At 46.8% G+C, this 26210-nt stretch overlaps 4 protein-coding genes across 4 annotated transcripts; 3 read left to right on the top strand and 1 right to left on the bottom strand.

The window, feature by feature from the left end:
* Nucleotides 1-678: 678 nt before the first annotated feature.
* On the bottom strand, nucleotides 679-2575 carry MIS12 (MIS12 kinetochore complex component). The gene has a single exon (XM_065647220.1). It carries the CDS (start codon nucleotides 2401-2403, stop codon nucleotides 1771-1773), a length of 633 nt encoding a protein of 210 aa, XP_065503292.1. The 5' UTR covers nucleotides 2404-2575; the 3' UTR covers nucleotides 679-1770.
* Nucleotides 2576-2757: 182 nt separating this feature from the next.
* DERL2 (derlin 2) lies at nucleotides 2758-8386 on the top strand. Its single transcript, XM_065647092.1, has 7 exons — nucleotides 2758-2865; nucleotides 3299-3364; nucleotides 4211-4284; nucleotides 4735-4828; nucleotides 5361-5556; nucleotides 6112-6202; nucleotides 7427-8386. Exons 1-7 carry the CDS (start codon nucleotides 2773-2775, stop codon nucleotides 7530-7532), a joined length of 720 nt encoding a protein of 239 aa, XP_065503164.1. The 5' UTR covers nucleotides 2758-2772; the 3' UTR covers nucleotides 7533-8386.
* A 1598-nt stretch (nucleotides 8387-9984) lies between these two features.
* On the top strand, nucleotides 9985-21857 carry DHX33 (DEAH-box helicase 33). The gene is made up of 12 exons (XM_065646988.1): nucleotides 9985-10207; nucleotides 11649-11809; nucleotides 12429-12656; nucleotides 13400-13570; nucleotides 14464-14649; nucleotides 15380-15491; nucleotides 15869-16028; nucleotides 16461-16549; nucleotides 17129-17256; nucleotides 17825-18028; nucleotides 18777-18863; nucleotides 19574-21857. Exons 1-12 carry the CDS (start codon nucleotides 9985-9987, stop codon nucleotides 19880-19882), a joined length of 2058 nt encoding a protein of 685 aa, XP_065503060.1. The 3' UTR covers nucleotides 19883-21857.
* A 773-nt stretch (nucleotides 21858-22630) lies between these two features.
* C1QBP (complement C1q binding protein) lies at nucleotides 22631-25975 on the top strand. Its single transcript, XM_065647148.1, has 6 exons — nucleotides 22631-22880; nucleotides 23062-23212; nucleotides 23644-23731; nucleotides 24242-24337; nucleotides 25183-25305; nucleotides 25541-25975. The coding sequence occupies exons 1-6, from the start codon at nucleotides 22646-22648 to the stop codon at nucleotides 25688-25690; spliced, it is 843 nt and encodes a 280-aa protein (XP_065503220.1). The 5' UTR covers nucleotides 22631-22645; the 3' UTR covers nucleotides 25691-25975.
* Nucleotides 25976-26210: the final 235 nt, after the last annotated feature.

The following is a 26210-nucleotide window of genomic DNA, read 5'->3' as shown; positions in this document are numbered from 1 at the left end:
TTTTAATAAGGAGGCACATGGTAACCCCCTTGCCCTGGGCTGGCATTCTGCCAGGTGTGGGTTTATTAACAGCTGCTAATTACACCATCAATCAGCGCATACATCGAGGTCTGCCCTGCCTGGCCCTGAGTGCTCAAAGTGGCTGTGAACACTGCCAAAAAAATTCTTAATTGTATTTATTTTTTCCCTTTGCATTGGGAACTGAACACCCAATGTCTGGAGGGTGTTTTGGGGACATCCCTGGGACACAATGCCGACTCCTCCCCTGCTGCACCCAACCCCTCCTTCCAGACTGACGTTAACAGGGAAAAAATGAAGATGCGTTTTTTCAGTAAGGTTATCTCCATCAGACACTGTATTAATCATGATGTTTTTCTACCCTTCAAACTTCAAGAATAATAACTTTTAAGTCACTAGGTTGTTTTCTAAACAACTCAGGCCCCTACACAGACAAACATTCACTACAAAGTCTAGAGCTCAACATCCCGAATTAATTTCCTCTGTGAGGATTTCATGAGTGGCCACCAACTCCCCCAGGTCTCCAGCTGCTTATCGAGGCAATGTATGTTTAAAGATTCTGGTTTGACTGAGCTGATTCTGTATAAAGTCTTGAGAAGTTGAGGAAGAAAGAATCGCAAAGTGTATTTTATGCTTTTAATACATTTTTTTGTTGCCGTAACTTCTAAATCACTCACAAGTTTGATGTCTTTCAAACATCTGTGTTAGTAAAATAGAAATTAGTATTGATATTTCATGATATGTCTATACAGGAGATTCAAAACCTGCTGAGGCCAATGGAGAGATGCAGACAGACTGTGATGTATGGTGAATGAAATACAGACAGAAAAAGCTTAATTAAGTGACTTCAAAGAACTTGAGCACTTCAGTCAGTCTTCACAACATTTGTACAGGGAAATCTGATTAAACACGAGTAAAGTGAACTTTGATATATAGTAGAAAAAGGACACTGAGCAACAAAAAATCAAAGCAAAATATATATACAAAGCACCATAAGCTAAAGCAGAACAAAGTGATCAAGTTGCTCATTTCCTCCAGTGAGTTCTCTTGGTCTCTGGAACAGCTTGTGCTCCTCACTTAAAGAAAACACAAGCTGCCTCTTTGCAAACTCCTGTGGAGAGGTAAATAACCCAGATATTTCAGAAATTGGGTTGACATTCAGTATTGATGCAAACAGATCTATTTCTCATCAGAGCCGTGACAACAGCGTTACCATCTCTCTCTTCTCTGTGAACTTCCTTGTTGTTGGGTTTGAAAATGCAGTGAATGGCACCTCGGCCTTAACCAGAACCTCCCTGTGCAGCACAGCGTGAGTAGCTGGCACAGAGCCCCGACCTCCACACTGCCAGAAACACCAACTCTGAACTGGTACCAGTCTGGAAATTCACTTCCTACAGGTCTTACTTAGGCATCTTTTTTTTTTTAAAAAAATAATCCTTATAATAAAGAAATGCTACGTTGTGTTCAGAGTTGATGTTCATAAGGTCAGGAACGTGCATTCACGGCAAGATTATCCAACCCAAAATTTATTCCAAATCACCAGTTTCAGAGTTACATTTTACATGTTTTTCCTCTTCCTGCCTCCCTAGGGAGGTGCTAAATAGGTGCAAACTGACAGTTCAACAGCTTCTAGTCTAGATCCTGGCAGGAATAGAGGAGTAAGGGATTAGGGCAGATGCTTCTGGAAAGATAACCCCCTATCATTTTAAGCAACCCATCGAAATTATTTTTGCTACCTTTAGAGAATTTCCATTACAATAACTGACCACACTTCTTCATTTTTTTGTTTTTCTCTTCAACGTCTTTCAGCACATCTCGCAGCTTCTTGGAGTTCTGCGTCAAGAACGCAAAGCTTTCTTTGAAGTCGCCGGTCCCGTGCTCCCTACAGACATTCTCAAGCCCGTCAAACCACTGTAAAATCTTCTCGAGCTCGGCCCGAACCGCCTTCTGCTCCTCCAGTTCCGCCCGCAGCGCCTGCCCGGCGGCCGCCTCGGCCCGGTACTGCTGCTGCAGCTGCTTGATCTCCTCCTGCAGCGCCTGGAACTGCTCCTTGCTGTACGGGTACTGCTCGTGGGCCTTGTCCTCGGGGAGAAGCACGTTCTTGGGGATGTTTAACACCAGCTGCAGAAGCACTTTTTCCATCGTGCCGAAGAGTTTATCAAACTGCTGCCTCATGAAGAGAAGGAATTTCTCCGTGCTTTTCCGGATCTGGAAGGGGGTGATTTTAGAGTCGGGAAGGCGCTCCAGCTTCTTCAGGATGACGCTCTCCACCACCAGCATGATTTCGAAGAGGTAGTCCTGGAACGCGATGTAGATGCGCAGCAGGCACGTCTGCGGGGTGAAGCCGAAGAACTGCGCTTCGTAGGCCCGGGGATCGACCGACATGGCGGCGGGGGAGAGCCGGTGAGGGAAGGAGAAGCGCAGGCCGCGGGGAGGCCGGAGCTGAGGGGAACCCGGCGCCCAGCGCGGCCTCTCGCACCGTGACCCGAGGAACCGGTACCGGCCGCTCCGCTCACAGCCGCTTCCCGCCTCGTTCGAACTCCCTCAGGAGAGCAGCACCGCCCGCAGCCAATCGGCGACCGCGAGCATCAACGCACCGCCCAATCATCAAGCGCCCCAGCCCTTAGGGGGCGGGGACAGCGAGGGGGGCAAACGGCCGCGCAGCCGGCGCCGATTGGCTCCGCAAGGGGTGGGTGCGCGCAGGCGCACGCGCGTGGCGGAAGCGGAAGCGGCGCGGGGTGGGGGGGCGCTAAGATGGCGTACCAGACCTTCCGGCAGGAGTACCTGCAGGTGCCGCCCGTGACGCGGGCCTACACCACGGCCTGTGTCCTCACCACCGCCGCCGTGGTGAGTGCGGCCCCCGGCCGCGCTGCTCCCGCCCCGCTGGGGGCCCGGCCCGTGGGTGGGGGCGGTGGGGCCTGGTAGAGCTGGCGGGACGTGGGGAGATGTGGGAAGAGAGGGACGTGGGGAGAGGAGCTCGGGAGGGGGTGAGCTCGGGCCCGCCCCAGGGCCGGGTCTCTTCCCCTCAGGGCCCGGAGCGGCGGGATCCCCGGAGAGCAGCGGCTCCAGCCCCCGCCGGCTGCCCGGCTGGAAAGGGGCAAAGCGCAATTAAATAATAATCTCTGCAGCCCCGCTATCGCTGTTATCGAGGTTCGCTTGTGTTTGAGAGCCCAGGGTGCTAAGTGCTGCTTGGGCTCTTTTTAGCACAAAGGAGCTGTTTAGTTGGGCACGTATATCTCTTTCTTGGTGTACTGATTCCATCCAATATTCTCTTTTTCAGCAATTAGAGCTAATCACACCCTTTCAGCTGTATTTCAACCCTGAATTAATATTTAAGCACTTTCAAGTAAGTGTTTTCTGAATCACGGAAGGCTTTTAAATACACTATTGAGTTTGCAAGGGCTGGTCTTCTCAGAATTGAGTGATGCAAATGACTGTGACTTTTAACATTGAAGTTACATTTTAAAGACGCTATAAAGCTAGAGTGCTAATCATATTGTAATCATTACAACTTAAAAAAATGAATCCTGTTGGTAACTGGGAGCTGTTTTGATGGAGGGATCGCTTGAAATTCTGGGTTGTGATCTAGATTAGGTTCTGGCTCACTTGGGGGTTCTAGATTGGGTTCCAGAGTTGACATGTGGTTCTGGAGAGGGATTGTGTTCTGAGAGGGGCTGGTCCTATGTTCTAGTAATGGGCAAAATTTGAGCTCCACTGAGATCAATTGCCAGTCAAGAATTCTGGTTTGATTACTTGTTATTTATTATTTCTTCCCAGTGTACTCAAAATTGCATTCAAAATACGAGAATCATCCTGCAAAATACCTTTTGGGCTGTGTTGGGCTCTGTCAGGCTCCTTGGACCCTGTCAGCCCTGTCGGGCTCTGTAATAAGATTTTGTATATAATGGCTGTTACTTTTATTTCTGGCCTGCTGGCTTTATTCCAGCATCCAGGCTTGTGCAACTCTGTAATAATCAACGTCTCATCCCTGTGTGCTACAATTTGCCTTTTTTTTTTTTTTTTGCGCACTGGGTAACAGAACTCTGGTTTTGGGACAAGAACTGTATCTTAGCATAGGTTTTAGATTAATTGCCTGTAGAGGATGTTTCAGTTACATTGTTACTTGCTTTTCTGTTTAGGCAATAAAAATAAACTGTCGTGTTTAAAGTCCTTGTATTTGTCTTATTTCCAGGTATGGAGGTTAATCACAAACTACTTATTCTTTGGACCAGTTGGCTTTAATTTTTTATTTAACATGATCTTTTTGTATCCTTTATCAAGTTTGTTTTCTTTCCTTGGAAAGCAGAGCTCCAGAGTACAGACGTGTTGCTATGTATCGCATATAGGCAAAGGTTCCGTTCTGTTCCACTGGGAAGTTCCTGGGAGTTTATCAGTGTGAATTTCCCTGATGTCATGAAGGGGCATCAGTGGGATTTCTTTTGTAAATTGTCAAAACTTTTGCCATTTATTTTTGTGGTGTTAAGATGTTGTCGTACAGGCCTCATCCTTCAGGTCGGTTCTGACGTACCGGAGAAAATTCCAAGTAATGTATTTTGTTTCTGGGTTACCCTCTCAGCTGAGACACCCAAAAAGAGCCAATTAATTAAGTTAATGGATACAAAATCTACATCTAAGTTTTTCTGTAATTGAAACTTGTCTGCTTGGATATTTCTTTAAACTTATTTGCAATCAAATCTTCCTGACCTGCAACTTCAGATATCGTTACTGCCGGATGCTCGAAGAAGGCTCTTTCCGAGGTCGGACGGCAGATTTTGTATTTATGTTCCTTTTTGGAGGACTTTTAATGACTGTATCCTTTTTGTGTTCCAAACTGCTTTAGTAAAGCTAAAGATATGTGAATGAGAACTGAAACCGTGATGTTACGTTTATCTTAATTCTTAGGTGATAGAATATTTTGGTTTTAGTATGAGGAGTAACGGTATTTGTTGAAGTAGTTTTGGATGCTTTGTGACTGTTGCTGTTCCATCCTGGGCTGTTTGTTCAGGCTTTTTACCGCTTGACAGGATTATGGAAATGAGATCAGCGGATAAAATGGGACTGCCCAGGTGTGTAATCGAGCTCAGGCTGTCTAAGAGAAATGCTGTTGTTTCAGTGTTTTCATGCTAAATTATACTTTAAAGGGTTTTTTCAGGCTGCAGGTATCCTGAATGGTGCTATAGGTGTTGAATTTGATCAACGATAGGTTTAAATTTACTTGAATGTGGGAAAGTAGAGATAAGAATTGTGTGGAAAATGTAGGATTACAGGCCAAGCTGTCAAATTCTTCTCATGCTTGACCTCACGACAATTATTTGGTGAACTATTTTCTTTGACTGTCGCAGCTTTTTGGCCTGTTCGTGAACTTGGTTTTCTTGGGTCAGGCGTTCACAATAATGCTGGTGTATGTGTGGAGCCGCAGGAACCCCTACGTCCGTATGAACTTTTTTGGTCTCCTCATCTTTCAAGCCCCGTTTCTACCCTGGGTGCTGATGGGTTTTTCGCTGCTTTTGGGGAACTCCATCATCGTGGATCTCCTGGGTAAGCAACTGCAAGAATCACGAGATTCTTTTCCTGCCAATGTTCTACATGAAATGCAAAATGTGGAAAAACCCAAGGGCTACATCCCTTTTAAGTAGAATTAGTTCGTCCAGTACATTTATACCAGGCTGTTCTGATTTCTAAACCCTGTAGCATGTTTTGTGCAGTAACAAGGATGGAAAGAGCTGCTGCTGCTTTGGCCTTTTATTGCTTGGAATCAGACCGGGCACGTAATCTGATTGTGGGCATCAGACTGTTGAAGTAAGATACCTTATGTTAGTATTTTTTGAACTCTAATAGGGCCATAACATCGATATGTTTAATAATGATAATCAGTTTTGCTTGTATTGTTATCTTCTAGTGTAAGTTAAGCCTTTCATCTGATGTCAGCATGCTTCATGGGTTTTTGTATTTCTATATCTCATTATTTTCTGTGAAAGAATCAATGTGTGTTTGGTTTTGTTTTTTTCTGAAAACTCTAGTGAAGCATTTGAAAGCTGTATTATAAAGGAGAAATATTGAAAAATCACCATTTAACTTTTCTTTACACACTAGGCATTGCTGTTGGGCATATATATTTTTTCTTAGAGGATGTCTTTCCCAATCAGCCTGGTGGCGGGAGGCTTCTGAGAACACCATCTGTCCTGTGAGTATTGGTGTCTGATCTGGAACGGATGTAGAAAAAGTACTTGTGGGGAAAACTGTTTATAATTCAGTCACGGCAACTTCTGGTAAATTAGGCAGCTTGAGACCGAATTGTGGTGCTCTGCGAGACTCTTAGAATTGTCTAGAGCTGAACTGACTCTCTTTGTTTTGTTTTGTTTTAACTGGCCTCCAGAAGCCTGGGTAATGAAAATGTCACATTCAGACCCATGCTTAGTTTAACTAATGGGTCGTACCTATCTGATTGGACAAGTAGCTCACACTGTCACCTTATTTTTGTTCAGCAATGTGCTGTTTCTGTAACTCCCTTCCTCTGGAAACAAAGTGTCAGCTGCCTTCAGGCTGCCATTTAAATCCTCTTAGGTGTCTCTATTTGGAAGGCTGCTTGTGATTCTTGTCTGGGTGTAGAATTCTGGATTTTTTTTTTGCAGATACTTTAATTTTCTTTGCTGTGTTAGCTGTAAGTCTTTAATACCCCTGGTATTTTCTTTTTTTCCTGATCTGAAAAGTTCTCTGAAACATCCTGTCATTCTGGTGAAGACTACTAATCCCTTTAGCTATTCTCAGAACTGTCTTGTTAAACACACTTTTAATTAAGACATTTTGGCCATAACGATTGCTCATATGTAGCCTGTGATTTTTTTGTTTGTTGATTTGAAAGAATCTACTATATTTTTGTTTGTGGATTAAAAAAATCTACAGAGAGAGAACCTCTAAAACTGGTTTAGAGAGTGTGATAAAATAACCTCCAGGGTTAAGCATAATTTTTGTAATGAATAGGAAACTAAAGCCTCTAATGTTGTCCCAAATGCAGATCTCAAGTCTGCCTTTCACTGCCTGTGATATGGAGACCATACTGCCTGTATTCAACTCTTACTTTGTCCCCATCTCAAAATATGAAGAGTTTTTCAATATCCCACTCACTGATAGCTCCCTTATCCTGTCCTGGGAGAACATGCTAGCTGTAGGAAATTCTGTGTACATCGGAGGTGGAATTTTAACCTTCAGCTGAATCTTGTCAGTCTGGGTTGATTGTAGGCACACAATTCTTCCAGATGGCTCCTGGTTGAACAGCACATGTGACTTGGGTATAAATCGCTGCTGTTGAGGGAGGGTGCTGTACATAGGCAGAATTTGAGCAGTTTCGGTCTTATTGTGAAACCTGTTTTCTAAAATTAAAAAAACCCATATATTTTCTGTTTTCCAGGAAAGCAATATTTGATACCCCGGAGGATGATCCTAATTACAATCCCTTGCCAGAAGAGCGACCGGGAGGATTTGCATGGGGAGAGGGTCAGCGCCTCGGAGGGTAACGAGTGTCTGTGCCAAAACCCAGAGCCAACTGGGAGCGCCTGACCTGAATGAAGTTCCACACTGCGGACTTTCTCCTTCCCTGTCACAGAAAGGACACTTGTTGACAGCTCTATGGCTTTGGATACAAGCACTTTATGAAATTGCAGTCTAATCCAAGACACTTCCAGGTTACCAGTGTCTTTCCCAGTCAGGGAATTTATTGTGCTGGTAATGAAAATACTGATCCAGTGGAGCCAAAAAAACTAAAACTGGAAACGATTTTCTGTCAACTACAGTTAACAAGACCATGCGTACCGGTTTAAAGTGATTTATAAAGCTTTTTTTTTTTTTTTTCCCCCAAGTATTTGATACAGGAAACTGTATGGGAAACTTTACAGGGGACAAACCCAACCTTTTGGTTTTGAACTAATTTTTTTTTTATTCTTGGATAAAACAACTACAAGATAGTTGAACGCGTAAGTCCCTATTTCAGTGGCAAAAGGTTTTTTTAATCTGAGATGCTATTGTCTCCAGTCTTGTTTGAATTGTAAGAAATGCAACATGTTGCATAATGCAGACTCTTCATTTTGCCAGTTACGTTTCAGGAATGTGCCTGTGTGTGGATACATTTGCAGGCTGAGACTACACTTTGACGGCTTTTCCCCCAAAGACTGGTTGTTCAGATGACCAGGTTTGAGTCTTGCTGGTTTGTCTAAATAGGTAGTCCTACAAAATCCACCCCTGCAAACACGCAAACACTTTTAATGGTTATCAAGTGGCTTGGAGTATTAGGGAAAAAAAAAACAAACTTGTCTGGAGTCAGAACTGCTCAAATATCTCAGATGATGAGGTGAATAAAATGTCTCGTGGATCATTTTTTGTTAATCTTTTTTATAATCCTGTAGTCTTGAGGCAGCTGGTGAAAAAGCAGAGGTTGGAAAAAGCAAGTCCCAGAAAAGACGGCATTAACGCGAGCTTTGCCCACTGGTGTGTCTCAGAACTGCTAGGAAATGGGATTGTCCACTCCAAATGTGAAATCTGTGGTCTGTGTATGAAGTTTGTTGCAGGAGGGCTGAGTATCCAATACAGGTCAGTGACACCGAGTAAGATTTAGCTTGAAGTTATATTGATTATAAATATCTAAGGAGCCACACAGGGTACTCAGAGCCCAGTTCAGCTCCTTCTTTCTGTCAGTCTCAATGCTATGGATTATTCTGGGTAACGATTGTATCGTAATAGGTAAAAAGATATATTGTTGAAACTCCATCTTCCTCTTAGATTTGGAAGGATAGGCTTACCCTTGACACATGTGGTTGTCTTGTTTAGTCTCAGATTTTGCTGTTCTTAAACTGGCTACGGGTTTTTAATTTGTTTGTAGTCCAGGAGATGAATGTGTCGGGATCTCCTGGGGTGATGCTTTGGCCACAAGCGGCATATTAGATTCTGGTAAACAAAATCGGTGATTCCACTTGTATCTGTATTTTGTCTGTTAATGGTTATGAATTAAGGGAGATTTTGTTTTTTTCCAAAACATTATAAATCTTGCTCTCTAAGAGTACTAAAAATGTTTTGGGCAATGTTGCTCTAGGTTAGCTTCTAAGACAGGAATTGGATCAAAACCTTTTTGTAGTTCAGTATTTAAGAGCCTCTTTAGCAGTTCACTGGTGGGATGCTGTGGGGTGGAGATGAAGGTAAAAGCCAGCCCTGCAGCTGGGATAAAACCTGTTCTAATCCAGAGTCCCGTGGCTGGGGGCAGGTGACGTTCTCCTTCCAGGGGACAATCTCTTGTCCTTATACAGCCATGCTCATCTGTCCTCGCTCTTCCAAAGCTGCTTTCCTGGCACACTTCCTTCTGCTCTGGTGGAGTATATGAGATTGTACTTGCTTCTTTACTGAGTAATACCCCAGTATCTGTATTTGGGAAGAACTTTGAAGTGTTGCTGACTTGTGCTCTGGAACAAAACTGACTGTTACTAGCAGATTACTGCCTAACATGGTGTTTAATGCCCCTCCAAACCATTCTTGGGCAGCCTGTCCCACAAAGAAGTGTATTTAAATACCACAGTCCCCTTTGGAGGGTGTCTGTCAGCTGTGCGTGATGTCAGGGCGTGTTTGTGCTGATGGATCGTAAACTGGAATGAGGGTGATCTTGAACCTGCCTGTCTCGGATGTTACCTGTGGGTCAGCTGTGCCCTTCTTGGCTGACTTCACCGTATGTTTCGGTCCTGGGCGTTTCCCTGCGAGGAGCCCGGGTTGTGCCGAGGTCCCGTTGCCGCCGGTGGGTGGTCGGTGGTGCCCCAAACCCCGCCCTGCAAGTGGCGCTGGGCGCCATCACGGGACTACATCTCCCATAATGCCCTGCGCCGGGCGGCGCGTCACGTGGGGTGGGACGCCGGCGCGCTGACGCCATAGCGACGCGCGGCGCAGCCGTCGCCAGGGCGACAGTGGGGCCCGGAGCGGCGCAGCGCGGCCATGCCGGCCGGCGGGGACGGACCCCCAGCCAAGCGGCCCAAGGTGGCGGCGCCGCCGCCTCCCCGCCCCGCCGCTCAGCCCTCCTCCTCCGCACAGCCCTCCTCCCCCGCGCCCCGCCGCCACCGGCCGCCCGCCGACTCGCAGCGCCGCGCCCTGCCCGTCTTCCAGGCGCGGGGGCCGCTGCTGAGCCAGCTCCGCGGCCTGGACAGCGCCGTCCTCATCGGTGAGTGCGGGAGCCCGGCCGCGGGTTCCCTCGGGCACCTCGGCGAGGGGGCTCCCCGCAGCGGGCGGCACCGCGGGTGTCCCCAGCACGAGTCTGGGCCGGTCCTGCCGGGCGGCGGGGGGCGGTGCGGCCTGTGAGAAGTAGGTTTGAGTGTAAATCCGAAATGTGGTAAATTAGTCATATTTTTATTCTCCAGTTGTACTAGAGGGAGTTCAGAGGAGGACGATGAAGCTGGGGAAGGGGCTGGAGCACAAGTGTGATGGGAGCGGCTGAGGGAGCTGGGGGTTCAGCCTGGAGAACAGGAGCTGAGGGGAGACCTTCTGATCTCTGAACTGCCTGAAAGGAGCTTGGAGCCGGGGGAGTCGGGCTCTGCTCCCCAGGAACAAGCGCCAGGACCAAAGGAAACGGCCTCAAGTTGCGCCAGGAAAGATTCAGATTAGATATTAGGAAAAAATTATTCCTGGCAAGGGTTGTTGGGCATTGGAACAGGCTGCCCAGGGCAGTGGCGGAGTCACCATCGCTGGAGGGGTTTACAAGGCATTTAGACAACATGGTTTAGTGCTAGAGTTAGGTTAGGTTATGGTTGGACTCGATGATCCTGAGGATCTTTTCCAACTGAAATGATTCTATGATTCTTTGCTCTTCCACGCACCTTGTGCTTCAAGGCGGTTTCACTTGCGGTACCTCTAAGCACTGGCATTTGTGCTGCTCTATCCTGCACCCGGTGAGCTGTGCTTTTTGTTAGGATGAGTACTGATGGCAGCTTTTGCTGATTGTCACCTTTGGTAGAGGGGTGTACAAAGAGTTTGTGCTGGAAATACACCTGTGGGAGATGGGACAGTGTTGGTTACGTTGTGATAGTGCTGGGTGGAAGGAGAAGATGTTCACCTGGGCCTGAAGGAACCATCTGTGGGTTCAGGAAGGCACAGAGCAAGACTTGCTGGTTTGTCGGTGCCCTGAGTGCTCCTCTAAGAGAGTCTCAAACCGTAACTTGGTACTTGCTGTTGTGACAAAAGCTTCGCTTTGATTTCCTTACAGCTTTACTTTGAAACTTGCTAGTGTGTAGTGTAAATGAGGCACAAAACCAAACCAGCATCTATTCCTTGCTCAGCATGATTATCTCCTTATGTTGGCTGTGTCACACAACAAATGCTTCATATCCAGACAGACTGGAATATGTTTCTAAACCAGAATATGGCTGGAGAGAATCCGGGTGAAATGAGTTTTGTTGAGGAGTGCTCTAGTGACTAGAGCAGGACGTTCGGGTTTGCTCTCTGGCCTGTCACTGCTTTACCATGTGACTTTGTGCAAGTTGTCCACCCTCTTCCTGTCTTCAGCCTCCTTATTGTGAAATATGACTAAATTACCACAGAAAAATGAGTTGGGACTTTTCATTTGAAGATGCTATAAAAGTGAAAAACTCTGTTCCTTTGTTCTTTAGGAGAAACAGGCTCAGGGAAGACCACTCAACTCCCGCAGTACCTTTATGAAGCAGGAATTGGCCGCCAGGGCGTCATCGCTGTGACCCAGCCTCGCAGAGTAGCAGCTATATCCTTAGCTACCAGAGTCTCGGATGAGAAGAAGACGGAGCTGGGGAAACTGGTAGGTTGCTTTACAAAGTTGGTTTAGTACTGTAGTGCCAATGGGACTGTATTGGGCCTTAATGGGTAAGATAAAAAAGAGCCACGGGGTAGCAGGTAGTCTTCATTTAATAATATGGCTCAAGGGGGTTTATGTTTGACTCTATCGTGTTTTACTTCTTGATTATTATCTGTGTTCCTCCATTTGAAAAAATACTGGTTAATGAATAAAAAAATATTGCACTCTCTTCCATTGCTCCCTGTATCAAAAGTCACTGTCAAGGAGAGCAGAGTGCTGAATCTGTGCAGATCTGTGAATCTGTTGGAGAAAAGTGGAGGAGAAAGACTTCTACATAAAGTCTTCAGAGAGCATGCAGCGCTTTCTAGCAGGGGAGAAAGGAAAGGAAACCTAGAGCATTTATAATACACTTCTAGTTGGGAAAAAGCTAATTAGTATACAATATTGGGAGCTTCCTTTGGGTGGATTATTAGATATGCAAGACTAACTGCTCACAGACTGCAAATACCCCCTTATGCTTTCCAAATCTCCCCTGAGTTCTAGTTGGCTCTGACTGATGCATTGGCCAGAGTGCTTTGTAGTAACTTTGTGCTTGTGCTTTCTGAAATGATTTCTCCCGTAGGTTGGCTATACTGTACGCTTTGACGATCTCACATCTGATGAAACTAGAATCAAGTTTTTGACAGACGGAATGCTGCTTCGCGAAGCTATTGGGGACCCGATGCTGCGGAAGTACAGTGTTGTTATCCTGGATGAAGCCCATGAGAGGACGATCCATACTGATGTACTCTTTGGAGTGGTGAAAGCTGCACAAAAGAAACGAAAGGAACTGGGCAGACTGCCACTGAAAGTACGTGCACGTAGGATGGCAGCGAGGGGCAGGGCTGGGTCTTGGACCATGATGGCTATGGGTGCCTCCTGGGGTTTTTTAAAGTGTTCAGAATTTCAGCCATGACTGTTTTCTTTTCCTAAAAAGCCCCTTTAAATCTGAATAGTCAAGGGTGGCCAGCTTATGATGTGTGGGCCTGATTTAACTCATCTGAACCACGTATCTGGCCAGCTCCATGCTGCCTTTTTTCGTAAGAGCTTGGTGGGTGTTAGTTATAGATTAGACATGTTTGGGGAGGTTTTGTTACTGTTGCTGAGAGCACCCTGGGTACAGGAGCTGTTTGTCTGAGATGTCAGCTGTACAATGTGAACATGTGCGTGAGTACACAATGGAGTGTGTGAGTGCATGTTGGTTTTGGTGGGGAAGGCACATAATGGGACTGGCAGGTCCTAGCACAGCCTTGTTCAACAGACCGTTGTGCAGCCTGGCTTTGTGGATACTCAGCTCTCTTTATTAAATGGCAGAAAAGAATTTTAACACATCTTCACTCATTTTATCATACCAACACGTTACACTTGTGTGAGACCAAAGCTGATGGCTTTAACAAGGAAAGATCACTCTCTTCTGTCCCAAACTCTGTGTGCTTTTTGCTGTTCTGAGCCTATATCTCAGTCTCAGGAAGCTGACTTGTGGCTAGTCCTGACTGGTACGTGTCCTGTGGAGTCTAAACTTCAGCGCTAACCCCTCTTATGTTCATATTGAAGGTGATCGTCATGTCGGCTACGATGGACGTTGACCAGTTCTCCCAGTACTTCAACAGAGCTCCTGTTCTCTATTTAGAAGGCAGGCAGCACCCTATTCAGATCTTTTACACCAAACAGCCTCAGAGCGATTACCTCCACGCAGCGCTGGTGTCAGTTTTCCAGATCCACCAGGTATGGCGGTCCCATCAGGTTTGTGTCTCCCTGGGGCCGTGGGTTGTTGGTCAAGGGGGCTCCCAGGTTGCTGTAGCAGAAGAGATGATGTGAGATGTCCCTGAGGTGCTCACTGCATCCTTCGGGAAAAACAGATAGTTGGGAAGCATGCTGGGTTAGTGAGTCAGATTGTCTCAAAGGAAGGGGTTGGCAAAGGCCAGTGTTATTCCCAAAGTGCAAAGACAGGTTGGAAGTGGTCAACCGTACGGAGCCTTGCCTTGCAGGGGGAAATCCAGGCATAAGCTGGCAGTAGCAGGAAGCTGATTCTAATCTACTGACGAAGTGTGATCACAGAGCAAATAAAAATGTATTAAAATAGCAGCTCATAGGCATTTTGTGACTGAACGTTTGAATGCAAAACTGCCAGATGGTTAAATCATTTAATTAAACTGTTTATTACCCTGCATTTAATGCTCTGAAGATGCTGCTGTTGTTAGGATTTTGGAACTTGCACATCAAGGCTGGAATTGAAAGGAGACCACTAAGCAAAGCTCTCTGATGTCAGTTCATACCTAATACCAAAACATTCCTCTCACCTGAGTTTTCTGTGTGTACTGGCTTGTACCTGGGTGCTTGCTGGCTCTCTCGTTTGCATGTCCTGGGCAGTTATTTAGCAAAATAACCAGGTGAATTTAAACAATTCCTCCATCCTGTTAAAACTCAATCCTGCAAAATGCGGTTTACTCTTCCTCTCTAGTGAATCCTTTGGGACCTTGAGGCTGTTGCCCACCCTGCGCAGCATCTGTGTCTTCACTGTCAGGACATCTCAGAAGATTTGCTGTCACTACAATCTCAGTTCTCCCTCCCTATCCAAACCATCTTAACTTCTCCCTCACTTTTTCCTCTGGCTCTAGGAAGCACCTGCTTCTCAGGACATCCTGGTGTTTCTGACCGGTCAGGAAGAGATTGAAGCAATGACCAAAACCTGTCGAGACATTGCCAAGCATCTCCCTGATGGCTGCCCACAGATGGTGGTGATGCCTCTTTACGCTTCTCTGCCCTACTCTCAACAACTCCGTGTCTTTCAGGCTGCCCCCAAGGTCAGGCAATATGATGGGTAAACAGGATGAGTTTGTCTGTTTGCTTGCACGAGTTTTTGTAAGAAGCATGTGGAATTTAAGGGGTTAAAGTGGTCTTCACTGATAATAAGTAAATAATGTTCACTGACTTTAGGCTGAATGGTTCCAATGTGATATAAGATGATGCAACTGTGACGATATTGACAGATACATACAGTAAGTCATCTGGGATCATTAAAAGAAGGAAGGATTAGGGGGAGTGAAAAGGACAGAGGGACTGGAACGTGCCAATTTCGTAGGCATTTTATGTCCTTATCACAAAAAAACCTATAGCAGTCAATGGGCCAAATACTAAAAAAGCTAAAAACCTGAGCGTGTTTGGCAGGGCCATAAGAAAAGGAAATGGTGCTGCCTGGGGCCCTTTTGTACCTGTTCAGTAGATAAATTAGAATTCAGGTCTTGTGCCAGAAATGAAATCAAAATGGTTTAAAGCCATATTAATGACAGCTGTCCTGGGTGGTGTATTTTGTTGCAAGAAGTGTAAGCACAGGTTTTAGGAACTGATTAGTTACTAATAGGAACTAGAGATGATCTTAATTTACAGCAGCTGGCATAGCAAGCGTGGTGTATGGTCATAACATGCTGCAGTGATACGTAGGCTTGGCTCATGCTGGCCAGAATCAGCAGTGTTTCTTTGTTGCAGCTAATTTAAGGTGGCTTTTGACTGGCTTTATTTTGCTTTTTCTTCCAGGGCTGTCGCAAAGTGATCCTCTCCACCAACATCGCAGAAACCTCCATCACCATTCCAGGAATAAAATACGTTCTAGACACCGGCATGGTCAAAGCAAAGAAGTACAGCCCTGGTGAGGAATTCTAAGGAGCGATGCAGAGACTGTTTTCAGTTTTGTAGAAGTTGTTTGAGGCAATGAGCCTCACTGGCAGCTGATTTAAAACACTCTCTGCACTGTCTAAATTAATGTCCTAGGTTTTAAGTGTGGGATTTTGGTTGTTTTTATTGGCTATTAGCAATGCAGAGGTAAAAGTCTGTCAAATGAATCTTCTCTTCATGGATACAGTCCATGATAATTACCTTTGCTTGAGAGTGCTAAACCAAGTGAAATCTGAGCAGTATTTGGGTGGCAAACCCTGGGATTTTTTTGTTGTTAATCCTACGAAGTTATGTTTTTCAAAGCTGTGTGTTATGCAGACATAGACTGAAGAGATGCTTTTCCGTACATAGAAACTGGTCTGGAAGTGCTGGCAGTCCAGCGGGTGTCAAAGGCGCAGGCTTGGCAACGCACAGGGAGAGCGGGGCGAGAGGACAGTGGGGTCTGTTACCGGCTCTACACAGAGGACGAGTTTGAGAAGTTTGACAAAATGACAATACCTGAGATACAGAGGTGAGTACAGAACCCTGATACTGTCATACTTCTTGCCACACCTCTTTCATGTGCTGTGACAGATGGAGCTGTGTAAAGAACTGAACAACAAAACTGGATCTAGGGTCTGACTGGTTGACTTTTAAGAAAAATGAGCTGTGGAGATGTTTAAACAGAAAAACTAGGAAGCATTTTCTCAGGGTTCTCAGTTGAGCTCTAAGTCTCCAAACACACATGGGCAATAGTCCTCTTGACTTTTCTCCAAATCTTGGACTGGTCTCCTACCCTTCCTGGTTTAGGAAGTAAGGCTTCACCAGCCTGCATTGGAATAGTCTCTGTCAAGTTGCAGCACAGATCTGAGCAGTCTAGCTCAGCTTATTAGCAAATAAAAGATAAAAAATAATTTTTAAAAAAAGGAAGAGAACCATCTCATTGTTTTTTCTCCCTATGCAGGTGTAACCTGGCCAGTGTGATGCTTCAGCTCCTGGCCCTGAAAGTTCCCAATGTGCTCAACTTTGACTTCATGTCCAAACCATCTCCAGGTAAGTGGATACAAAGGCAGCCTTGGAAAAAAAAATGAGGAAAGAGTTACTGAGGAATTGCTTAAAAATCATATCTTCAGGTCAGCCTGAGAAGATAGAACATGAAAGGCCAGAGCTGTGAAAGGGGAGCTGTCTGTCTCTCTGTTGCATCTTCTGGTGCTCCAGAAATCTCGAATTCACACACTGCTCATTTCTTGGGCTCAGTGTCATCAGAGCAGCTGTGGTTATGGCAGAGAGCTGGGTAGTTCACCTCCCAAACAAAGCAGGGAGCAGTTTTGAGTCACAAAGAATGTGAAGGTGGAGAACTGCCAAGAAAAGCGGAATCTTGTGTGACTTCTGCTCTAAACTGGAGATGGCAGCTTGAATTTTGCCTCTGGTTTTGCTACTTAAATTGGAAAAGATGATTGTTGTACTGGATAGAGGGGGATAAGCCATGGTTTGGGGCACTGATTTCTCTAAACAGAAAGTACTTTTCCCTCTGGCCAGGGAAAAGAGGTAGCAATGGCACCAGCAGATCTTTCGCATCCCTGCCAGTGCCAGCCAGGAAACCTCAGAGCCTGAACACCCTTGTTTTGACAGACGCTATTCAAGCAGCGATTGATCAGCTGGACCTGCTGGGAGCTGTGGAACGAAAGGGAGATCAGCTTGTCCTAACCCCTCTGGGAAAGAAGATGGCAGCCTTTCCACTGGAACCAAAGTTCTCTAAAGTAAAAACGGCAGGAAAATTAACTGATTTCTCTCTCTCGTACTCTTCCGAGTACCACTGGCTTTTCTCTTTCAAACTCCTTAAACAAGGTCTGGAATTTGGGGCGACTGCAGCTGTACTGGTATATTTGCAGTGTGTTAATGAAGCACAGCTTTATTTCTAGCAGCTGTGCTGGTTTCCTTGTCATTTGTTGTTTAATTCAGGGAGATTTTTTTTAAAAGATAATTTCTTTCCTCTGGCACCTCTGAAGCTGAAACAAGGTTAATTCCCTTGCAATTTCTGGGGTTGGTGGTAGCACTGTTTAGCAGTTTCATGAAGTGTCTGATGCTGTAGTGGATTTTAGTTGCCATGTCTGTACTGTATATGAACTGGCCAGTCTCAGGAAAGAGCATGACTGTTGTTGTTAAGGTGCTTGGTGGACCCATAAGAGGATTTACAGTTGGCTCTAGGCCCAAATGTGTATGAAATTGCCCTAAACAAAGCTTGGTGAAGCTCCTGGACTGCCAGTGAGCAGGAAAATCTGCCCATCTGAAGTCAACCAAAAATCAGTTTTGTTTCACAATTTGCAGACCATCCTCATGTCCTCCAAGTTCCAGTGTACAGAAGAGATCCTGACCATCGTGTCACTGTTGTCGGTGGACAGTGTCCTCCACAACCCCCCTGCCCGGCGGGAGGAAGTGCAATCCGTCAGGAAGAAATTCATTTCCAGTGAGGGGGATCATCTGACCCTGCTCAGCATCTACAGGGCCTTCAGAAATGTCGGTGGCAACAAGGTAGGATGTGGGTGCTGTCTGGGCTTGTGGTGGTGATGAGAAGCCTTTTTTGGCCTACAGCAGAGCGACATCTGCATCCTTCACGGCTGATGCCATATGCATCCTTCCAAAGCAATGAGAAGAGAGGACTTACTCATCCTTTATAACTGGAGAAAGCTGTTTGAGTGCTGAAGGTTCCTCCAGAAAGCTGTAGCAAAACCTGTTATCCAAAGCTTCCTGAGGCCAGTTCTGTAATCAGAACCAGGGCTCTTCCTTCTCTGGTTCCAAGTGAAAACAGAAGGGAGTGGGAGTGTCTTGAGACTTGCTGATAAATACCTAGGCATATTCAGTGGCAAAACACTGAGTATATTTACAAGCAGATTTTGATTTACCCTAATCTACAAACTCCTCAGTTTGATTTTTAGATCTGTAGATTTGTGTACCCCATTCCTTGCAGCATCTGTTGTTCTTGTGCTATTTGTTTTCACCACCTGTGGGGTAGCAAGTGCTGTTGCACTGCACTTGGTGACCTTGCAGAGCAATTCTGGTTGGGAAGAGAACAACAACAGGCTGTTTCTGAGCACCGTGGGAGGGAATGTAGGCAGAGGGGAGTAACCAGGGGTAGAAATACGACAACGAAATGGGTTAGCGCCTGTTCTCTGAGAAGGATTGTGTGTTTGGAGGATTGTGCTTTTCATGGTATCCAAAGACTGTCATGCTTCTTGGGTGAAAAAACGGCCCCTTCTAACTCCCGGCATCTCTGCTGCAGGGATGGTGCAAAGAGAACTTTGTCAACAGCAGGAACATGATGCTTGTGTCAGACGTCAGAGCTCAGCTCCGGGACATTTGTGTAAAGGTAACTTGTGCCATACTGCATTTCAATGTTTCACCTGTTTGTATTTTTCTGTTTGTTCCCAAACTGATTTTGCTGTGCATCAAGTCCCAGGAGTGAGAAAATGCGGTTTTATTTTGAGTCTCTCATGAATAGTCAGGTAAAATTTCTGACTCTGCAGCTGCTCAGTGGGTTGAGGCAAAGAGCAAAGGGGACCTCTGGGAAGGCTTCTTGGGTAGAGGATGGTTTTTCCTGAGGGTTTTTGCCACTCTAGTGTAGATGTGACCGTGCTGTGTGTGCCACTGCGCTATGTCAGCCTTGGCAGCCCGTGCTGGCTGGCTTCTTTGTGGATTCGGGCATTCAGTTTAACAGCAGCTTTTATATCAGCACTGCTCCTGCCAGTCACGGAGCACCGCAGCTGCTGCCGAGTTGCTTGTGGTCTGTGTGTGACATGGGAGCCGCTGTTTGGCACCCCTGTCCCGTTGTCGATGCCAGCTGGCCCGAAACTCGCTCCTGGGAGAGTCTTGATGCATTCTTGATGCTCATCTTTTGTTTGCTAGTGGTCTGGATAGCCTAACATCTACCTGAGCTGAATTCCTAGCATTCCTTCCTTATTTCCTCTGCTAGCAGGATTTCTGACACCTAATCTCAGAAGCCCACTGAAACGGGGCTGTGTTTCCCCGCGAGGGTGCACATACACGCTGCTCACTCTTGTCTTTCTTACTGCTGAACAGCTCTCGATGCCGATCGAGTCCTCCCGCTCAGACACGGGGAACATCCGCCGCTGCCTGGCTCACAGCCTCTTCATGAATGCGGCGGAGCTGCAGCCGGACGGCACCTACAGCACGGTGGACTCGCATCAGACGGTGGCCATCCACCCCTCCTCCGTGCTCTTCCACTGCAAGCCCGCCTGCGTGGTTTACAACGGGCTGCTCCACACCAACAAGTGCTACATGCGGGACCTGTGCGTGGTGGATGCCGACTGGCTGTACGACGCAGCGCCTGACTATTTCCGCAGGAAGCTCCGGGCGGCCAAGAACTGACCTGTGCGTCTAGGACCAAGGGCTCCAGGGTTTTTAGGCTCACCCTAAAAGACTTTTTTTGGTTTGTAACGACTGTACAGGAGCAGTAGAGCTTTGCCTTGCAAATCAGATAAAAACCTTAGAGGAAAATGGCTTCTCCATGAGAACCAGAACCTCACAAGTCTCCATGGCTTAGAACAATCACCCTTTTTAACAGTTAATCTGTAAAAAGGGAACATTGTATGTACTCTGTGCACGTGCGCATGTGCGTGTGATAAATCTATACTGGGGGCGAAAGGGGAGCTGGCATCAGCTTCCAGTTTTTAACACTTACTGAAGTTTCACAGGCTTGTATATGAGGAAACGAAATCCTAAGAGCTCTTCTGAGCAGACTTCAGATTTTTTATGATCGTGCTTGTATCCTTAGCAGGTTTTATTGGTAAAAAAAGTTTTAAATGTCTACATACAGGGAAAAGTATGCCTTTTTTTACTGTTTCTAGGAGGGTGGCGCTACTGTCTTTTACCTCATCAGACGTCTTTCTGCCTGTGTGTCATGTTCACTGTCATTTGGGACCATCCAAAAGCCAGTGCTGGGGATGTGCTGGCTTGGGCAGATCCTCACTGGCTGTGTCTGAGCCTCAGGCTGGCAGTGGTTCCTTGGCGAGGTTGTCCAGCTGCCTGCATGTTTGGAATCATCTTTGTTCATCCTTTTTGCTGTTAGAATGTGTTATTATTCCTTGGCGAACTCTTCTGATTTCCTGACTCTTGTCCGTGCATCTCTCTCTAGCTTTGGAGTTTTCACAGCATCCACCATGGCTGATCAGGCCAACTTGAGGAAAAGTGACAATATGAACCTTAATCATCTTTTAAAATACCAGAGTTAAGAAACTAGAGCTGCTCCAAAGGGAAAACTTGTTAGTGGATTTATTCCATTATGACTGTGTTGGTGCAGGGAAAAATGTAAATTGTTTTTTAAATGATATCCTAAGTACATCTAAAATAACCTCTCTGGGAGAGGTAACTTCCAATTTCAACAGAGTCTGTTGACATAGCATATCAATTTATACAGATTTTTGGATGAGTTGAACCTAAAGCAGGTTGTGTGTCTGAAAGGACGGGAAAGCAAGCTGTTCTGCACACGCAGAGTCATTGTGCAATACAATGACATTAGTTTACACTGGTTGTGGTGGGATTTTCGTCCTGTGACTAAAGTGCTGTTTAGTCTTTGTATCCTTCAAATAGAAACTTTAAAAAAAAAAGCTTATAATGTATTAACAGGGCAGCTCGGGGCTGCAGTCGTACTGGCTGTTGGCAAACCCTTATTCCCTCCATTTGCTCAGGGAAAGCTCCTGGCTTTGCTCGTGATAGCCGTTTTCTTTGCAATAATTTGTTCTTTCTGGTCACACGCATCGCAGTTACACAACACTTTGTAGTATGCCTTTTTGTTGGGCTCCACTAATTGGTTTTCTCTTGGAGAACTGGGGCAAATACCTTGTTTGTTTGTTTGACTGGAATGTCACTTGTGCTGATGTGCAAATCGCCGTCCCAAAGAGCCAAGGGAGGTACCTGCTGTGTCTGGAACAGCCTCGTCTCTCAGCCTGTTCTGGGGAAGGTGATACTGAATGTCTGCAGGGGTGCAGTGGAAACGGACACATGTCCCTGTGTCGTGTTCCTTTGCACTATTGTTTGGTGGTTTGGAAAAAAAAAAAGGAGATAAAGTGGCACACGGGCAAAACTTGCCACTTTTGTATGTATGACCAGCTGTGGTTTTGGACTGGCGTTTCAAGAGCGTGCAGCTATTTCAGTTTTTCTCCCTGACATGAATTGCAGGGAATTATCAGAGCATTGTATGTATTTATTGGTTTTACTGCATCTGTAGGGGAAAATAGAGCATAAGCACATTTTGTGTGGGCAGTCTAATTTAACAGGCTGTTTAAGAGAGGGAATGTATGTTTATTTAGAACAAATTTGTATTTTTTTTTTTCAAAATAAAGAAATGATGGCAAAATTCGAAGTCCTGGGCATCGTTTTGTGAAGCAGGAAAGCTGTGTGGATGGAAGAAATGGTCATAGGACATTCAGGAGTTCCAGTGTTTGCAGTTCTTGTGGGAATGCTGTCATTTGAAGCAGAGTGGGGTGTCTGTGCAGATGTTAAAGACAAGATGTTAAGGTGGGTCAGTGAATCTTTTGTTCCGCTCCTCAGGAGAGGGCAATAGTGCCAACTTCTAGACAAAGGGAACACTTTACACGTGAGAACAATTTGCCTTGGTCAGTCTTCCCTATGAAATATATTATTGCTAAAGGAAAAAAAAAATCATTTTTTCTGAGTAAAAACATCGAGGTCTTGCCAGAAAGCTGCCTGTTCTAACAAAGTGTGGGGTGATGTACTGGAGTAAAGCTTCCACTGTGGACAGTGCTTTTCTTGCTGCAGTCAATAGGGAGGCACCACATGGTTTTTGTGGTGGTGTGTGGTGTTTTTTTTTTTTTTCTCCACATCCCTAAAGCTTCCTCTCTGCCTACCCCTGTGCCCCAGCCTCCCCTGAAGCCTCTATACCTACCGGTGCTCCGTACACGCTGTCCCTGCCCCGTCCTCCCCTCCTTTTTAATTTTAAGTTGAAATAGCAGTGTGCACATTCTTTTCTGCCGGGTCCGGGACTCGAACCCCGGTCCCGCTCCGCGCCGCGGGGGCCGCTGGGTCCGGCTGCCGCCGGAAGCGGGGCGGGCGGTTCCGGGGCCGGCGCTGTCCTCTGCCCGCCCCGCCGCGCCGCCCTCTCCCCGCCGCACCATGCTGCTCGCCCGGGCCCTGCGCGCCGCCGCGGCCCTGCGCCCGCCGCCCCGCCGCCTCCTCTCCTCCTTCTCCTCCTTCCCCCGTGCCCTCCTGCCGTCGCCCGGCGCCGCGCCGACCCAGGCCCGCCCCCTCTGGCAGCTGGGCGGCGGCGGCTGGCGGTCGGCGCTGCTCCGCCCGCGGCGGGGCTCGGCCGGCGGCGTCTCCTGCGGCTGCGGCGGCCTCCACACGGAGGGTGAGCGGGGGAAGGGGGTTGTGAGGGGATCCCGGGGGGGCTGCGAGGGGATCGCTGCGGGGGGAGGCCGGTGTGAGGGGACGGGGCGTTCCCGCCCTTTGGGGGGCGCGAGGCGGGCACGTGCGCGCTCTGCCCCCCCCCCCATCCCGGGCATCTTCACCCCCACCCCCCCCCCCCGCAGGCGACAAAGCGTTCGCGCAGTTCCTGACGGACGAGATCAAGGAGGAGAAGAAGATCCAGAAGCACAAATCTCTGCCCAAGGTCTCCGGTGGGTGGGAGCTGGAGGTGCACGGCACCGAGGCCCGGCTGGTGCGGAAGATCGCCGGGGAGAAGTGAGTGCGGCCCGGGCGGGGTGACCCGAGGGGGCCGGTGAATCTGCAGAACCGCATTTCTCCTTGTGCTCCTTTTATTCCTATCTGCCCGGTCTGTGCGAACTGGACACTGCAGAGCTCGCCCTTTTACCCACTTGGGCTAAAGGCACTTTTTTTTTTTTTTTTTTTTTCACGCGAGCTTGCTACTATATTACATGTTACAAAGTTTCACCCAGTCTTCCTGCATTGAAAATAACAGTTTAATAAAACTTTTCATTTCTGGAGGAAGCCAGCTTCATTCTGGCCTGTGTTTCAAACTGCAATCCATAGTCTCATGGTGTGTGAGTTCAACACCAGCAGTGTTGTCCCCACAATGAAAGCTTCAAATAGAAGAAATTTTGATGGGTATTTTTTTATTGTGCTCAAAGTGCGTTCTTCTGTTTCTTTTGAAGGATAACGGTAACGTTCAACATCAATAACAGCATTCCACCCTCGGCTGAGGAAGAAACACAAGAAGAGCAGAAACCTGATGAGCAGGAGGTAACGTAGTCTTGATATGCCTTTCAGTGATGGGTGTGCAAAGGGAGATTAGACCCTTGTCCTTATGCGTTACAGGTTTTTTCCTCTCTCACCTGAAATTCGGGAGCATTAGGTCACAAAATGCAGGTTTTTCTGGGGTATGTGTGCTTGGCAGCGTCTGTGTCCTGCTGAGTTTCCTCCCTGAAGAAGGGCAGGCGGGAGCAGCTCCTGCTCTCAAAGCAGTCTGAGTCTGTTCCCGGCTCCTGTCCCTTTGGGGGACCCATTAAGGGGAGCTGCCGGCTCTCAGGGCTGTCGGGGTGGCAGATACTCCCAGTTGCCATTTTACCCATCTGACCAGCCGCAGAAAAGGGCCATTGGTGCCATCGAGGGAAGTTTGCGTTGCCCTGGCCAGGTCAGACTCCCAGAAGAGGGTGACAGGGAACAAGCTGAGCTGCGTGAGCTGTGTTGTGACTGTCCTCACTTTGGCTCCTGCTCAGACTTCAACGCTGATGCAACTGTTCTCTTCTTTAGCCTGAACTTACATCAACTCCAAACTTTGTTGTGGAAGTCATCAAAGATGACACAAAACAGACCCTTGTTCTCGACTGCCATTACCCCGAAGATGAGGTGGGTATCGCGTCGGGCTGCGCCTCGCTGCACATTTCCTGCTTGACTGTGGTGTGATTGTGCTGCTGACTCCAACTGCACCTTCAACTCTGTTGGTTTGCTGAATCTGCAGAAGATGCAGTCTCCTCTTATCTCTTTTCTTTTTTGCAACACGAAAAAGGCTTCGTGTTTGCAAGAACACTCTTTGGGGAGATGTTCTGTTTCATTCCTGACATCGTGACCTGGTGTTTCTGGTCAGCTGCTTATCAGCCAGTTTATTGAATTACATCGGAGAGGGGAGGCAAGAGTTAACTCCAAAAGCACCACAGCTTGAGAGGGTTCAACAGGAATGGCCAAAACAAGACCGATTTAATACAGTGTATCAATAACTTCCAAATCGCATTGGTGCCAGGTGTCACAAAGAGAAGCAGTGATTGAAAAAAAGAGGGTGGGTGTAGAATAAAATTGGGAGCTTTGCTTCAGACTAAGCTTTGTCGTTTATTTTGTAAACCTTAACAGATCATTGATTTAGCCAGTCCTAGCTGAGAAATGTTAGACAGACTTGAGAAGATGCATTTAGAACCACACAGAAGAGATTTTTACATCTTAAAAATGTAAATCTTAAATGTACAACCCAGGCTGTTGATTTACATCAGGTTGCCTCTGGCAGCATGAGCTGGTGCTGTGACACCTTCAGGGAGTTCCTACCTTCTTGTGCAGGTCTGTGCTTCCCAGGCACGTGTTGAGACGGAGCCTTAGTAATGCTCTTAGTGCCTGCAGCGTAACATTCCTGGCTTTGGGAGGAGATGGCTGCAGGGGCCCTGTAGTTAGAGCTAATTGTGTGTCTTACATCTCATCTGTTTCAGGTTGGAGATGAGGGAGAGGAAGAAAGTGATATTTTCACAATTCGGGAGGTCAGTTTTCAGCCCACTGGAGAATCAGACTGGAAAGACACCAACTACACCCTCAATACAGATTCCCTTGACTGGGTAAGTGTTGCTGGCGATGTCTGAGTGTGCAGCTCGTTTGTAATGGTGGGTTTGGACGACCTGTTCCATGGCCCCCTCCCTCCAAATGTTACACCCAAGGCCAGGCCTGCCGAGAAGGGGCTGAGGAGTCGCCTGGTCTTCTGGGAGAAAGAAACGCCAGCTGCCATGGGACATTGTAAAAGCAATCCCTGCCCAGGTGTCCTTGCTAAAGAAGGTTCCTGTTTGTTGCTTCCAGGCTCTGTATGATCACTTAATGGATTTCCTGGCTGATCGAGGAGTGGACAACACATTTGCTGATGAGTTAATAGAGCTCAGCACTGCACTGGAGCACCAGGAGTACATTAAATTCCTCGAAGACCTTAAAAGCTTTGTCAAATGTCAGTAGGTCAGACTAGGAAACTTCTCTTCAAGTGTGGGTATTCCACAGCACTGCTCTAGCCAGCAATACCCAAATATATCTTCACAACAGATATGGAGAGTAAGTAACCTTGAATTTGGAAATGAGCATCATGTGAGGATTCTCTCTTGTATTTGGGAATTTGTATTTATGTTGCAGCCCAGATCACGTTCTCTAACATTATGGCCTGTAATTGCCACACCCTACTTGGTGGGTTTTGTACAATTAAGAATGAATGTGAAGAATAAAATCTGTTCAACATATCACTGAAAACTGGTGGCTTCTCTTTCTGCTGTGCCATTGCTGTCCAGAGAGCTGCCATAAAAATGATGCTGTTGTTTGTGTCTGAGCCAGTGTTAACACAGCTGCTCACAGAGCTGTTGCTGCAGCAATGGTGTGCACTGGCCTGCAGTTTTGTGCAGGTAGAGCTGCTCCAGCAGCTCCAAACACACCGCATGCTCTCTCGGAGAGATGTAGCTGTATGAGGAAGTTTGCTGGCCAAACAATG

Source organism: Caloenas nicobarica, chromosome 17, assembly GCF_036013445.1.
Source record: "Caloenas nicobarica isolate bCalNic1 chromosome 17, bCalNic1.hap1, whole genome shotgun sequence".
NCBI classification, from domain to species: Eukaryota; Metazoa; Chordata; class Aves; order Columbiformes; family Columbidae; genus Caloenas; species Caloenas nicobarica.
The sequence above is the reverse complement of the archived record's forward strand: the minus strand, read 5'-3'. Positions and strand labels throughout refer to the sequence as shown.

Excerpts from the sequence above, each read along its gene's own strand:
- DERL2 (XM_065647092.1), top strand. The coding sequence starts at position 2,773 with ATGGCGTACCAGACCTTCCGGCAGGAGTACCTGCAGGTGCCGCCCGTG. Across the intron at positions 2,866-3,298 it reads TCCTCACCACCGCCGCCGTG|CAATTAGAGCTAATCACACC; the intron begins GTGAGTGCGGCC and ends TCTCTTTTTCAG. Across the intron at positions 3,365-4,210 it reads TAATATTTAAGCACTTTCAA|GTATGGAGGTTAATCACAAA; the intron begins GTAAGTGTTTTC and ends TCTTATTTCCAG.
- C1QBP (XM_065647148.1), top strand. The coding sequence starts at position 22,646 with ATGCTGCTCGCCCGGGCCCTGCGCGCCGCCGCGGCCCTGCGCCCGCCG. Across the intron at positions 22,881-23,061 it reads CGGCGGCCTCCACACGGAGG|GCGACAAAGCGTTCGCGCAG; the intron begins GTGAGCGGGGGA and ends CCCCCCCCGCAG. Across the intron at positions 23,732-24,241 it reads AGAAACCTGATGAGCAGGAG|CCTGAACTTACATCAACTCC; the intron begins GTAACGTAGTCT and ends TCTCTTCTTTAG.
- MIS12 (XM_065647220.1), bottom strand. The coding sequence starts at position 2,403 with ATGTCGGTCGATCCCCGGGCCTACGAAGCGCAGTTCTTCGGCTTCACC.
- DHX33 (XM_065646988.1), top strand. The coding sequence starts at position 9,985 with ATGCCGGCCGGCGGGGACGGACCCCCAGCCAAGCGGCCCAAGGTGGCG. Across the intron at positions 11,810-12,428 it reads AGACGGAGCTGGGGAAACTG|GTTGGCTATACTGTACGCTT; the intron begins GTAGGTTGCTTT and ends TTTCTCCCGTAG. Across the intron at positions 12,657-13,399 it reads TGGGCAGACTGCCACTGAAA|GTGATCGTCATGTCGGCTAC; the intron begins GTACGTGCACGT and ends TTCATATTGAAG.